Source organism: Schistocerca serialis, chromosome 4 (assembly GCF_023864345.2).
Source record: "Schistocerca serialis cubense isolate TAMUIC-IGC-003099 chromosome 4, iqSchSeri2.2, whole genome shotgun sequence".
Taxonomy (NCBI): Eukaryota; Metazoa; Arthropoda; class Insecta; order Orthoptera; family Acrididae; genus Schistocerca; species Schistocerca serialis.
The window spans coordinates 450,818,559-450,832,635 of record NC_064641.1 but is presented as its reverse complement, the minus strand read 5'-3'; the positions used below and the strand labels follow the sequence as shown (position 1 = coordinate 450,832,635).

The 14,077-nt window shown below is 42.6% G+C and overlaps 1 protein-coding gene across 1 annotated transcript in view; it reads right to left on the bottom strand.

Moving 5' to 3' along the window:
* Positions 1-14,077, bottom strand: part of LOC126475090 (uncharacterized) — a 182,668-nt gene that overhangs the window by 42,992 nt on the left and 125,599 nt on the right. The window contains exon 5 of the mRNA XM_050102661.1: positions 2,758-2,892. Coding sequence (XP_049958618.1) covers positions 2,758-2,892 — 135 coding nt within the window. The remainder of the gene's footprint in view (positions 1-2,757; positions 2,893-14,077) is intronic.

The following is a 14,077-nucleotide window of genomic DNA, read 5'->3' as shown; positions in this document are numbered from 1 at the left end:
CTTTAATGTGCCGATTCTCGCGAAGAGCATCAGCACTGTTGCTGTTGTTTTGATAAAACCTTGCTCACCTTGTCCAGATCCATGTTGACTGTATGCAACTGTAATGAGCACTGATGCTTGTGTTTCACCCCTCCGCTACCGTGCCAGTACAGGCGTCTAACGGCAAATTATGGCACAAGCACTACTAACAAAGCAAATCCTGCAGCGTAGAGTGTGAACATCATTCCTGTAAAGTTGTGTACCCGTATGGTAAATAGTTTCCCTCTACACTGACTCAGTCACTGTAACTTTAATTATAACTACACCCTGCACTTTACTAATTTACATAAGATTTTTACATGATACTCTCATGTACATTCGGCGGCACATAGGCTATACATATTTTTAAAAAATTGTAACACTGAAATATATACATGCAATCAATATATTATGGGACAATATTGTGACTAAAATATCTCGGTAAATTCTTGAATAATTTACTTCAAATTTTTACCCAACATTCAATCGGACAAACGCTACATATTTTTTTTAAAACGAGAATAAGCTGGTTTTCTGTTAAAATCGACTGCGTGAAAAAATGCTGTGCTGAGTTGTGAAGATATGCGGTTTCATTTTCTTTCTCGTACTCACTTTCAACTACTACTGTTTACTCAACAACGTGCTGTTTTGTTTTCTTGCTGGTCGTCAGTTTTACAGGAAACAGTGAGTTGTATTTATGGTTTACCGGCTTATGATTAGACTACTACTGAGCTGTGGTACTGCTAACCACAGCTACTCAAAGCTCCTAGGAAGCTAGGGATCTTTACTGATGGACAAACTTGTGGTTGGTACATGGTTTCAATTTCAACTAAAGAACAAATTTCAGAATAACAATATATAATTTTATTTCGAACCTTCATCCTCTTAAGAAAATATACAACTGGCTTTCACAAATGGCAGAAGCTTCTACTTAAAATTCTAAATTATTTACACTCGCTAAGCTAATGAATTTAACGAATGTAAAAAACAAACAAATTCAGAATCTTAAAAACTTTGATTTAAATCAGTTGCTAGCTGCATCAACAAATGAAAAGGTCAGCTCCTTAAAAAAGGACTGGATGAAGTTGCCTTGTAAACATATTCATGAGAAAGGGTTAACAACAACACCTGAAATACGACAATAATAGAATGTTAAAGCGAATCGCTTAGTTGGCCGAGGGTCCGCATGGACCCACAGTGAGGTTGCTGTCGGGTAGGATGCCAACACCACTGCCATAACTAAACAAGTAATTCCTTTGTGTGTATTTGGTCTGTCATTGTTTATTTTAACATTAGTACAGGACCCAAAGAGGGCGTAAGAGTAAGTCGGGCAGGCTCAAGTGACAATGTCCAAACCTACAAAAGGCCTTTTAAAGCTTATCAGTGATCACAATGAAACTGACTTAACAAAAGTTCTGTCCTTCATATCAAAGAAAGTCTAAAAACAAAACTGGGCGACGATCACACTAATTAACATACTACATTACATTAACACTACAAGGAACCTTTAAAACAAGCAGTAAAACTCTAATTAGGTTCCGCTCCGCAGATACAACGCGTCGAAGCCTTAGACTTCGTAAGCTCCGTACAACGCATTCTTATTCAGAACCATCCTTAACCGATCTCCTGTAGATATAACATGTCACCATAAGCTTCATAAAACTTCACAGGTTAACAGCAGAATACGAATCATACGTAACTTAACGCTTTCAGTTACGCGATGAGTAGATGTCCAGCATGACATGACGGACCCGCCACCGTTTCGCACGCAAACGCGCCGACTAATCAGCGCCGTTCACTCGACGCAAGGCAAAACGCCGAGGACGGCGAGGCCCAGGCACAGCGGATGGAGACGAGGGCCTGCCTTCAAAACATGTTGCCTCATTGAACGCCGACCGGAGAGAGAGCACTCGGCCACACGCCAAGCCGGAAAACTAAAAGCGGAACAGTCAGAGATACAGGACCAGACGAGTGTCGATATCAGCGACGCAAGTGGAGCACAACTACCGCCAGTCGCCTCGGCTCAACTACTACCGAATCCGAATCGCCCGAAAGTTTGTAACCGCACCCATTCGTAGATTAAAGCTATGCGCATTGCTATCAAAAAAGCTACTACCCTCACAGATCCAGCAGCTACAAAGGTTTTTTCTCTCATACTCCGTATACCAATGATCCCAAGCGATTTACCCACACATTTTACTCAGCTCCAGTTCCCCATAACTATTTTGATGCGATATAAAAAATGAGGCTCGAGGTCAAAGAGAGAGAGCAGAAAAGGAGAAGGAGGAGAGAGAAGATGAAGGGAGGAAATTGGCTTAGAGAGTGGGAAGGAGAACAGAGAGGGAGTAGGAAAAGGAGAGGGAGAGAGAGGAGAAGATGGACAGAGACAAGAGGAGTAGGAAAAGAGAGGGAGGGGGAGGAGGAGTTGGGGAGAGATAATGGGAAGCAGGTTTTGCAGAGAGAGACTGGGGGGAGGAGGAGGAATAGATAGTCAAAGGGAAAGGGCAGGAACAGAAGGGCAGAGAGAAGTGGGAAGGAGTTTAGGATGTATATCCAATTAAGATACATATTTAGCACTATCAAAGCATTGCCAGGTTCGTTAGTAAACAATATTCAACATACAGTAGAAGTCGGAAATGTTGTCATTTCAAAAACTTTGTACGACTATGGCACGTACCCAAAGGACAAAAATAGTGCTTACAAGTGCTCAAGTGCGCCAGGGCAGGCGGGGGCGCTCACCTTGTCCCAGCATGACGCGCAGCCCGTGCTGTGTGGAGATGTTGGTGAGATCGTACTGGGCCAGCTCCACGTCGCCGGTGACGACGCGCGCCGTGTCCGGCCAGCGGTACACCATGTCGCTCTCGCCGTAGCCGTCTGCAGCAGCCAGCACCAACCACCACTCTGGGTGCAACCTCTGCGACAGCTCACACTCTAGTTAAAGCTGGCACGTAGCTCGCAATGTCGGAGTCGCAATCTCGTCACACAGCAGTCCGTCTATATCTCAAACACTTAAATATTCTAGCACATGAGCGTGCCTGTAAATTATCTCTACAATGTTACTTTAACAACGTTAAAACTATATTATAATATAAAACATGGCTCTCCCGAATGCTTTATTTTCATATTTATAAACGTCAATGTGTGCGCCCCAAGTATAGCGATGGCACCCCACGGGAAGCAGTCTGATGGTGTGAGGTTGATTGACTGAGGCGGCGATCGAATCTCATCACCACTTCCAATCCACCTATCTATAAATTTTTCATCCTGTAGCTGACAGTCATTCAAGGAGCAGTGAGGTGGTGCCACGTCCTGATCAGATACGGCGTCACATTGCAGGTGTTCAGTTCCTCCACCAGGAGAAAGTGAGAAGTGGTAAAAGCCGACTTCAGAGAAGATCATTTTGGATTTCGGAGAAATGTGCCAACACGCTTGCCAATAGTGACCCAACGATTTCTCAAAGACGATAGGTTAAGGAAAGTCAAACCTACGAGAAATGTTGACTGGGATACTCTCTTGGAAATCCCGAGGGTAACACGGGTAAAATACAGGAAGCAAAAGGCTGTTTACACCTTGTACAGAAACCACGTGGAGTCGAGGGGCATGAAAGGGAAGCAGTAGTTGAGAAGGGAGTGAGATTGTGTTGCATATCCCCAGTGTTATTCAACATTTACATTGAACAAGCAGTAAAGGAAACCAAAGAAAAAGTTGAAGCATGAATTAAAGCTCAGGGAGAATAAATAAAAACTTGTTTGCCGATGACATTTTAATTGTGTCAGTGACAGAAAAGGACTAGGACGAACGGTTGAACGGAATGGACAGTGTCTTGAAAGGAGGATACAAGATGGACATCAAGAAAAGCAAAATAAGGGTAATGGAATGTAACGGAATTAAATCAGATGATAGTGAGGGAATCAGATTAGAAAATGAGACACTTACAGTAGTAGATGGACAGCAAAAGAACTGATGACGGCCGAAATAGAAAGTATATATAGAAAGTAGACTGGCAATAGCAAGAAAAGAATTTCTAAAGAAGAGAAATTTTTTAAGATCGAGTATAGATTTAAGTGTCAGGAAAATATTTATATGGAGTGTAGCCATGCTCGGAAGTGAAACATGGACGACAAACAGTTTAGACAAGAAGGAAATGGAAGCTTTCGAAATGTGGTGGTACAGAAGAATGCTGAAGATCAGATGTGTAGATCACGTAATAAACGAGAAAGTACTGAATAGAATTTGGGAGGGAAGAAATTTGTGTCACAGCCTGACTAGAAGAAGGGATTGGTTCTAGGACACATTCTGAGACATCGAGGGATCACCAATTTAGTACTGCAGGCAAGAGGGAAGTGTGTGTGTGTGTGTGTGTGTGTGTGTGTGTGTGTGTGTGTGTGTGAGGGGGGGGGGAGACGAAGAGGGAGAATACAGTAATACAGTAAGCAAATTCATGAGGATGTAGGTTGCAGTAGTTACTCGTGGATGCAGAGGCTCTTGTAACATTTACAGGTAAACATGAGTGTAAGCGTAGGCTTCCGCGGCCGTTGTCTTCTTCAATAAAATTCTTCAGGGTATCAGACCGCATCGTCATAATTTTAAAATGTGCCAACGTTTCGGCCAGCGTTGCAGCTAGCCTTCATCAGGGCCTTACGTTAACGTAAGGCCCTGATGAAGGCTAGCTGCAACGCTGGCCGAAACGTTGGCACATTTTAAAATTATGACGATGCGGTCTGATACCCTGAAGAATTTTATTGAAGAAGGTAAACATGACTTTTGACGCTTTTCTCGCTGAAAAAAAAAGAACTATCGATGTAATTTTGCAAGAGTCCGCCTCACACATTGACCTTGGAACTGTCTCTCTTTCCATTTCACGTGAACGTGAATGCACTCTGAATCCCTTTATAATATTTTTGGGTAACTCCATGTGTTTCTTGACCTGCCAAACCTTAAACATGACGTTGGTTTATTGAAGACAGTAATTCCAGCCAAATAATGCGATGTACGGAAAGTGTAATGTTGTACTACTAGCCCTCAACAATTGAATCTTGATCACGATGCTACATCTGGATGTCACTAGTGTTGTCGTGATGTCACTTCTGACAAGAGATTGTATATATCCACGAAGCTGTGGGACGGATTCTTCAGTATCATGGCAAGCACACAATCAAGAAAGGTTTCATAAGAGGAACATTATTATTTGTAGCTTTCCATGCAGCACTCCCTAATGACAGCGTTCCAGGAGCCTCCCGACGAGGCAAGCTGGCGGCGAGTGACGTATACTGAGGCAGCAGAAGGCTGTGGCAGCACATCAGCTGGCGGCGACGGCGACATTGCTCACTTAAGTCAGGAGTCAGCTCCACAGTGCAGCGAAGCTCGGGGGCTGGGCTAGCGACCACCACACACGACCCGAGTTGAATCAAGGAGACTCTGAGACATGTGCAAAGCTAGAGGACAGCACACGTTGTTATATAGAATAGCGTAACCTAGACGTCAGATCGCACCATCTGAGGGTGAACGCTCAAAGTATTGCTAAGTTGCTGATGAGCAGCAATAGATGGGGAGTGGCTACACAAGAGCGAGAAGCTCACCGTCTTTCTGAGGTACTTTCTCCTGGACAGCATCGGTGCTGGCATTCTATAAATGTAAACTCTTCCATGTCTTCCTGTTTTCGTACCTTCGTACCCGATCGAGGTGGTTCCACAGAATCTCGATTGGGTTTTAATCCGAGAAGTTTGTTGGCCAGGGGAGTACGGTAAACTCATCCTGGTGCTCTCCGAACCACGCACGCATACTGTGAGCTGTTTTACACGTTGCATTGTCCTGCTGGTAGATGCCATATTGTCACAGATAAGAAAAACCTCATGTGGGGAAGAACACGGTCCCCAAGGATAGATGCATGCTTTTGTTCATCCACTGTGCCTTCCAGAAAGGCGAGATGACCCAGGTAATGCCATTAAAGCATTCTTCTGACCATAACGCTCTCTCCTCCGACATGGACCTTCCGGCAATCGTTCGACGGTGTTCATTTTCAGACGTTTCACGCCGTACACACCAATGGCCATCCGTCCTATAGAGCGGGAAACGTGACTCATCTTAAAAGGCCACCTGTTGCCACTCAGTGGGTGTCGAATTGCGGGATAGGCGTACACATTCCAGCCTCCGTCGTCGACTAGCAACAGCCATCATGGGTGCAGGAACCAGGATCCTACTGCAGAGGCCCAAACGCAGCAACGTTCCCTGGACATCCGTTGAGGAGACACTGTTGGTGGCCTCTTGCTTCGTCTTCTCCCGTACACACCTCCGCAACCGTGGTTCACCCCTGTCATCTATGACCCGTTGTGCACCACTGTTGCACCGGTTTTGGATAACGCCATGCACGGTATGCTTTAACCACGGCGGGACACTTACAGTTTACGAACTTAGCAATTTCGGAAATAGTTCCACCCTTTCCCCGAAAGTCAATTATCATGTGCTTTTGGACGTCATATAAATCTCTCCGTTTACGCATTACGACAACGCCTGCAATATTTTCCGCGTCACCTAGACACGCCTTATATACCCTTCACTGCTAGTGCATCCATCTGCCGTCTGTGGGTGGTTATTGCTAGTTTTACGTTGAACACATGCGGTGGTTACATTAATGGGTCTCGACCATGTGTATGCACTATCTACCCCATATGAAATGTGAAATAAAATACAAGACATTGTTTATTTTTAGTATACATGACTTTTTCTTCACAATAAGCTCCTTGTGAATCAATACGCGACTAGAAGCGTTGGAAAAACTTTGCGAAAGAATACTGATACCCAGCCTTTGAAATTGCCTGCAGTACCATGGTCGTAGCCTCCCAAATTTTGAAATCATGTCTAAACGCACTTCTTTTACTGCCATTTTCAGTTTTTGAAATAACCAGTAGTCGCACTGATACGAATATGGCAAATAAGAAGGGTGTTCAAGCACCACTATACACTATTGAGCCAAGAAATCGCTTACCATTTCACTTTTGTGAGCCGGTGCATTGTCGTGCAACAGGCTCCATTTTTCTTGATTCCGATATTCAGTAGAATCCGAACAACACTTTCCCATAAACGATATAAAACGCCCAATTAGTAATCTGCATTCACCAGTTGACCTTCAGAGTGAATTCTATGTAGATAATTCCTGTATCAAAGAAAACAGTTAGCAGTGTACCGTCACGTCCTTTTAGCACGCGCATTTTTTTTTCGGTCTCAGAGATTGTGGACTTTTCCATTCCGAGCTTTGACACTTTGTAATTGGCTTGTACTGAGCACGTTTCACCACCTGTTACGATGCAAGAAATGATCTCTGATCTCCCTCTGCTGTTGTCTTCATTCATCTCTCTTTTTCTCTCACTGCCACATTCTCTCTCCCACCATCACTGTCTGCTCTCTCTTTCTCTCCCGCTGGCACTCTCTTACCCTTTTCCACAGTCTCTGCCTCTCTGATACTCTCTTTTAGCACAAAAAGCGCGAATAATTCAAAATTTTTCGCGAGAAAGGCGGAATGAAGATTCAGGCATCTGGTTCCCCGCTTTCCTGTCAGTGTCTTTTAGAGAGGAACATACACGCCTTTTTGTGCTCTGACGAGAGCACTTGTCCGCTGGTTCTTTTCTTTCTCCTGTTAATAGCAGTGCACGCATAATTTAAGGTTAATTTTTTTTTTACATTGTTTCTGGATACTTTGCTCATAGAACGCCTTGCTTATGATTTGCATTTTGAAAAAGTAAAAGTGTTGTTACGAATAATTTACTGAATTTGCAGTTTTTTCAGTGGTAAATAATTTTTGGCAGTCATGAGTTCTTTTCAGGCATGGAGTATATTTATATAGCCGTGAAGTGGACATTATACAGAGGCAGAACTTCATAAAGTTTTACTGGTGAAAAAATGCTGACTAAAAACATAGTTTGGTGACCTCAGAACCTTTAATATGACGCCAAAAATCTTGCTATGTGGTCACTACGTCAGTTAAAACTTCATTTACAACTCAGACCGGATAATACGTGCGTAGTGTACATGCGTATCTATGGTAACTTTCAACCTCTGGTTATCAGTAACGGATAATGATATCGAAAAATATTTCAAGGTTCCTCGAGAACATCATCTTAAGAACAAATGGTAAAAATTTCGACGATTTGCAGTGAATTTAAGTTACGTAAGTGGCTGTCTCCACAAATGGTACTTTTGGAACCCAAAAACCACGCTTCTCTGGTGTATCTTGATAATAAACAAAGATTCCCAAAAAGGGAAAAATGTGATTACTAGATGGATGTCTAAAGAATGTACAGTTAAAATTTGAGACATTTGCTGTGATTAGCTATTTAGATAATTGCAGCCTACCGTGCAAAACCACCTAAAATCGATTTTTCTGGTTTTTTTAATCAGTACGGTGACTTTGAATCTGTGGGTTTCTGTAGCGGATACTGATACGGAAGAAAAGTTTCGAATTTTTCCGAGAATATCGTCTTAAGAATATATGGGAAAAATTTTGACGATCTGCCATGAATAGAAATTGCAGAAGTGGCCATCCCCATAATGAAACTTTTCGTACACAAAAATCATGGATTTTCGGGATTTCCAAGGGAACCGCTCTTGAAGAACTAAGGCTTTTATATATCGTCCCTAGACCACACCTAATGCAAAAGAACCAACCGATTTGCTGAATTTGATAGGGTCAGGAGAAGAGTGTAATGTTTAAATTTTGATCCTTTACAATATGTCTGTTCTTGCGATTGGTATGCAAATGGTCGCTAGGACAAGTACTATCTAAAACACTTGACCCATTATCTCTGTGATCGATAGAACCGGAAACATAACTCCCTGAAACATGACATTTTACGTGCGCCTTTTTGGAATGTATTGGTACCGTGCATTGTGGTGCAGGGATCGACATTCACACGTTGCTCCAATTATTTCGAAATACGGAAGTTTGAAACATATTTTTACTGTTCGTTTATTACGAGCAATCTACGATCCCAACTCTGTTAAATTTAAAATGAGAGATAGAGCGAGATAAGTCGGAGCAGCAAGGGCAACATGCGTTGTTGCGCTATCTTGTTGAAGTTGTCATGGACACCAGCCGTAACATGTCAAAAATGTAGCGACAGCTATCCAAATTGCCAGGTAGTATATGGGAGGCTATTTTCAAATGTTGTTGCTGTGATCTTCAGTCCTGAGACTGGTTTGATGCAGCTCTCCATGCTACTCTATCCTGTGCACGCTTCTTCACCTCCCAGTACCTTTTTTTTTTTTATCAGTCTACTGAGTGGTTTGATGCGGCCCGCCACGAATTCCTTTCCTGTGCTACGTCCTCAATTATTTGCTTGACGTATTCCAATCTCTGTCTTCCTCTACAGTTTTTGCCCTCTACAGCTCCCTCTAGTACCATGGAAGTCATTCCCTCATGTCTTAGCAGATGTCCTATCATTCTGTCCCTTCTCCTTATCAGTGTTTTCCACATATTCTTTTCCTCTCCGATTCTGCATAGAACCTCCTCATTCCTTACCTTATCAGTCCACCTAATTTTCAACATTCGTCTATAGCACCACATCTCAAATGCTTCGATTCTCTTCTGTTCCGGTTTTCCCACTGTCCATGTTTCACTACCATACAATGCTGTACTCCAGACGTACATCCTCAGAAATTTCTTCCTCAAATTAAGGCCGGTATTTGATATTAGTAGACTTCTCTTGGCCAGAAATGCCTTTTTTTGCCATAGCGAGTCTGCTTTTGATGTCCTCCTTGCTTCGTTCGTCATTGGTTATTTTACTGCCTAGGTAGCAGAATTCCTTAACTTCATTGACTTCGTGACCATCAATCCTGATGTTAAGTTTCTTGCTGTTCTCATTTCTACTACTTCTCATTACCTTCGACTTTCTCCGATTTACTCGGAAACCATACTGTGTACTCATTAGACTGTTCATCCCGTTCAGCAGATCATTAATTCTTCTTCACTTTCACTCAGGATAGCAATGTCATCAGCGAATCGTATTATTGATATCCTTTCACCTTGTATTTTAATTCCACTCCTGAACCTTTCTTTTATTTCCATCATTGCTTCCTCGATGTACAAATTGAAGAGTAGGGGCGAAAGGCTACAGCCTTGTCTTACACAATTCTTCATACGAGCACTTCGTTCTTGATCGTCCACTCTTATTATTCCCTCTTGGTTTTTGTACATATAGTATATGACCCGTCTCTCCCTATAGCTTACCCCTACTTTTTTCAGAATCTCGAACAGCTTGCACCATTTTATATTGTCGAACGCTTTTTCCAGGTCGACAAATACTATGAAAGTGTCTTGATTTTTCTTTAGCCTTGCTTCCATTATTAGCCGTAACGTCAGAATTGCCTCTCTCGTCCCTTTACTTTTCCTAAAGCCAAACTGATCGTCACCTAGCGCATTCTCAATTTTCTTTTCCATTCTTCTGTATATTATTCTTGTAAGCAGCTTCGATGCATGAGCTGTTAAGCTGATTGTGCGATAATTCTCGTACTTGTCAGCCCTTGCCGTCTTCGGAATTGTGTGGATGATGCTTTTCCGAAAGTCAGATGGTATGTCGCCAGACTCATGTATTCTACACACCAACGTGAATAGTCGTTTTGTTGCCACTTCCCCCAATGATTTTAGAAATTCTGATGGAATGTTATCCATCCCTTCTGCCTTATTTGACCGTAAGTCCACACCGTTGGGTGGCTTGCGGAGTATCAATGTAGATGTAGATGTAGATGTAAATCTCTTTTAAATTCCGATTCTAATACTGGATCCCCTATCTCTTCTAAATCGACTCCTGTTTCTTCTTCTATCACATCAGACAAATCTTCACCCTCATAGAGGCTTTCAATGTATTCTTTCCACCTATCTGCCCTCTCCTCTGCATTTAAAAGTGGAATTCCCGTTGCACTCTTAATGTTACCACCGTTGCTTTTAATGTCACCAAAGGTTGTTTTGACTTTCCTGTATGCTGAGTCTGTCCTTCCGACAATCATATCTTTTTCGATGTCTTCACATTTTTCCTGCAGCCATTTCGTCTTAGCTTCCCTGCACTTCCTATTTATTTCATTCCTCAGCGACTTGTATTTCTGTATTCCTGATTTTCCCGGAACATGTTTGTACTTCCTCCTTTCATCAATCAACTGAAGTACCTCTTCTGTTACCCATGGTTTCTTCGCAGCTACCTTCTTTGTACCTATGTTTTCCTTCCCAACTTCTGTGATGACCCTTTTTAGAGATGTCCATTCCTCTTCAACTGTACTGCCTACTGCGCTATTCCTTATCGCTGTATCTATAGCGTTAGAGAACTTCAAACGTATCTCGTCATTCCTTAGTACTTCCGTATCCCACTTCTTTGCGTATTGATTCTTCCTGACTAATGTCTTGAACTTCAGCCTACTCTTCATCACTACTATATTGTGATCTGAGTCTATATCTGCTCCTGGGTACGCCTTACAGTCCAGTATCTGATTTCGGAATCTCTGTCTGACCATGATGTAATCTAATTGAAATCTTCCCGTATCTCCCGGCCTTTTCCAAGTATACCTCCTCCTCTTGTGATTCTTGAACAGGGTATTTGCTATTACTAGCTGAAACTTGTTACAGAACTCAATTAGTCTTTATCCTCTTTCATTCCTTGTCCCAAGCCCATATTCTCCTGTAACCTTTTCTTCTACTCCTTCCCCTACAACTGCATTCCAGTCGCCCATGACTATTAGATTTTCGTTCCCCTTTACATACTGCATTACCCTTTCAATATCCTCATACACTTTCTCTATCTGTTCATCTTCAGCTTGCGACGTCGGCATGTATATCTGAACTATCGTTGTCGGTGTTGGTCTGCTGTCGATTCCGATTAGAACAACCCGGTCACTGAACTGTTCACAGTAACACACCCTCTGCCCTACCTTCCTATTCATAACGAATCCTACACCTGTTATACCATTTTCTGCTGCTGTTAATATTACCCGATACTCATCTGATCAGAAATCCTTGTCTTCCTTCCACTTCACTTCACTGACCCCTACTATATCTAGATTGAACCTTTGCATTTCCCTTTTCAGATTTTCTAGTTTCCCTACCACGTTCAAGCGTCTGACATTCCACGCCTCGACTCGTAGAACGTTATCCTTTCGTTGATTATTCAATCTTTTTCTCATGGTAACCTCCCCCTTGGCAGTCCCCTCCCGGAGATCCGAATGGGGGACTATTCCGGAATCTTTTGCCAATGGAGAGATCATCATGACACTTCTTCAATTACAGGCCACATGTCCTGTGGATACACGTTACGTGTCTTTAATGCAGTGGTTTCCATTGCCTTCTGCATCCTCATGTCGTTGATCATTGCTGATTCTTCCGCCTTTAGGGGCAATTTCCCACCCCTAGGACAAGACAGTGCCCTGAACCTCTATCCGCTCCTCCGCCCTCTTTGACAAGGCCGTTGGCAGAATGAGGCTGACTTCTTATGCCGGAAGTCTTCGGCCGCCAATGCTGATTATTTATCAAAATTTAGGCAGTGGCGGGGATCTAACCCGGGACAGAAGACGTTTTTGATTATGAATCAAAGACGCTAACTCTAGACAACGGGTACACTATGTACCTACTGCAGCCTAAATCCTTCTGAATCTGCTTAGTGTATTCATCTCTGGTCTCCCTCTACGATTTTTTCCCTCCTCGCTGCCCTCCAGTACAAAATTCGTGATGCCTTGATGCCTCAGGACATGTCCTACCAACCGATCCCTTCTTCTATTCAAGTTGTGCCACAAACTCCTCCCAAATTCTATTCAATACCTCATCATTAGTTATGTGATCTACCCATCTAATCTTCAGCATTCTTCTGTAGCACCACATTTCGAAAGCTTCTATTCTCTTCTTGTCTAAACTATTTATCGTCCATGTTTCACTTCCATACATGGCTGCACTCCATACAAATACTTTCAGAAACGACTTCCTGACACTTAAATCAATACTCGATATTAACAAATTTCTCTTCTTCAGAAACGCTTTCCTGGCCATTGCTAGTCTACATTTTATATCCTCTCTACTTCGACCATCATCAGTTATCTTGCTCCCCAAATAGCAAAACTCCTTTACTACTTTAAGTGTCTGATTTCCTAATCCAATACCCGCAGCATCACCCGATTTAATTGAACTACATTCCATTATCCTCGTTTTGCTTTTGTTGATGTTCATCTTATACCCTCCTTTCAAGACACTGTCCATTCCGTTCAACTGCTCTTCCAAGTCCTTTTCTGTCTCTGACAGAATTACAATGTCATCGGCGAACCTCAAAGTTTTTATTTCTTCTCCATGGATTTTAATACCTACTCCGAAGTTTTCTTATGTTTCCTTTACTGCTTGCTCAATATACAGATTGAATATCATCGGGGAGAGGCTACAACCCTGTCTCACTCCCTTCCCAACCTCTGCTTCCCTTTCATGCCACTCGACTCTTATTACTGCCATCTGGTTTCTGTACAAATTGTAAATAGCCTTTCGCTTCCTGTATTTTACCCCTGCCACCTTTAGAATCTGAAAGAGGGTATTCCAGTCAACATTGTCAAAAGCTTTCTCTAAGTCTACAAATGCTGGAAACGTAGGTTTGCCTTTCCTTAATCTTTCTTTTAAGATAAGTCGTAGGGTCAGTATTGCGTCACGTGTTCCAACATTTCTACGGAATCCAAACTGATCTTCCCCGAGGTCGGCTTCTACCAGTTTTTCCATTCGTCTGTAAAGAATTTGCGTTCGTTTTTTGCAGCTGTGACTTATTAAACTGACAGTTCGGTAATTTTCACATCTGTCAACACCTGCTTTCTTTGGGATTGGAATTATTATATTCTTCTTAGAGTCTGAGGGAATTTCGCCTGTCTCATACATCTTGCTCACCAGATGGTACAGTTTTGTTAGGACTGGCTCTCCCAAGGCTATCTGTAGGTCTAATGGAATGTTGTCTATTCCCGGGGCCTTGTTTCGACTTAGGTCTTTCAGTGCTCTGTCAAACTCTTCACGCAGTATCATATCTTCTATATTTCAAATAGTGGCAAATAAGACAAATAA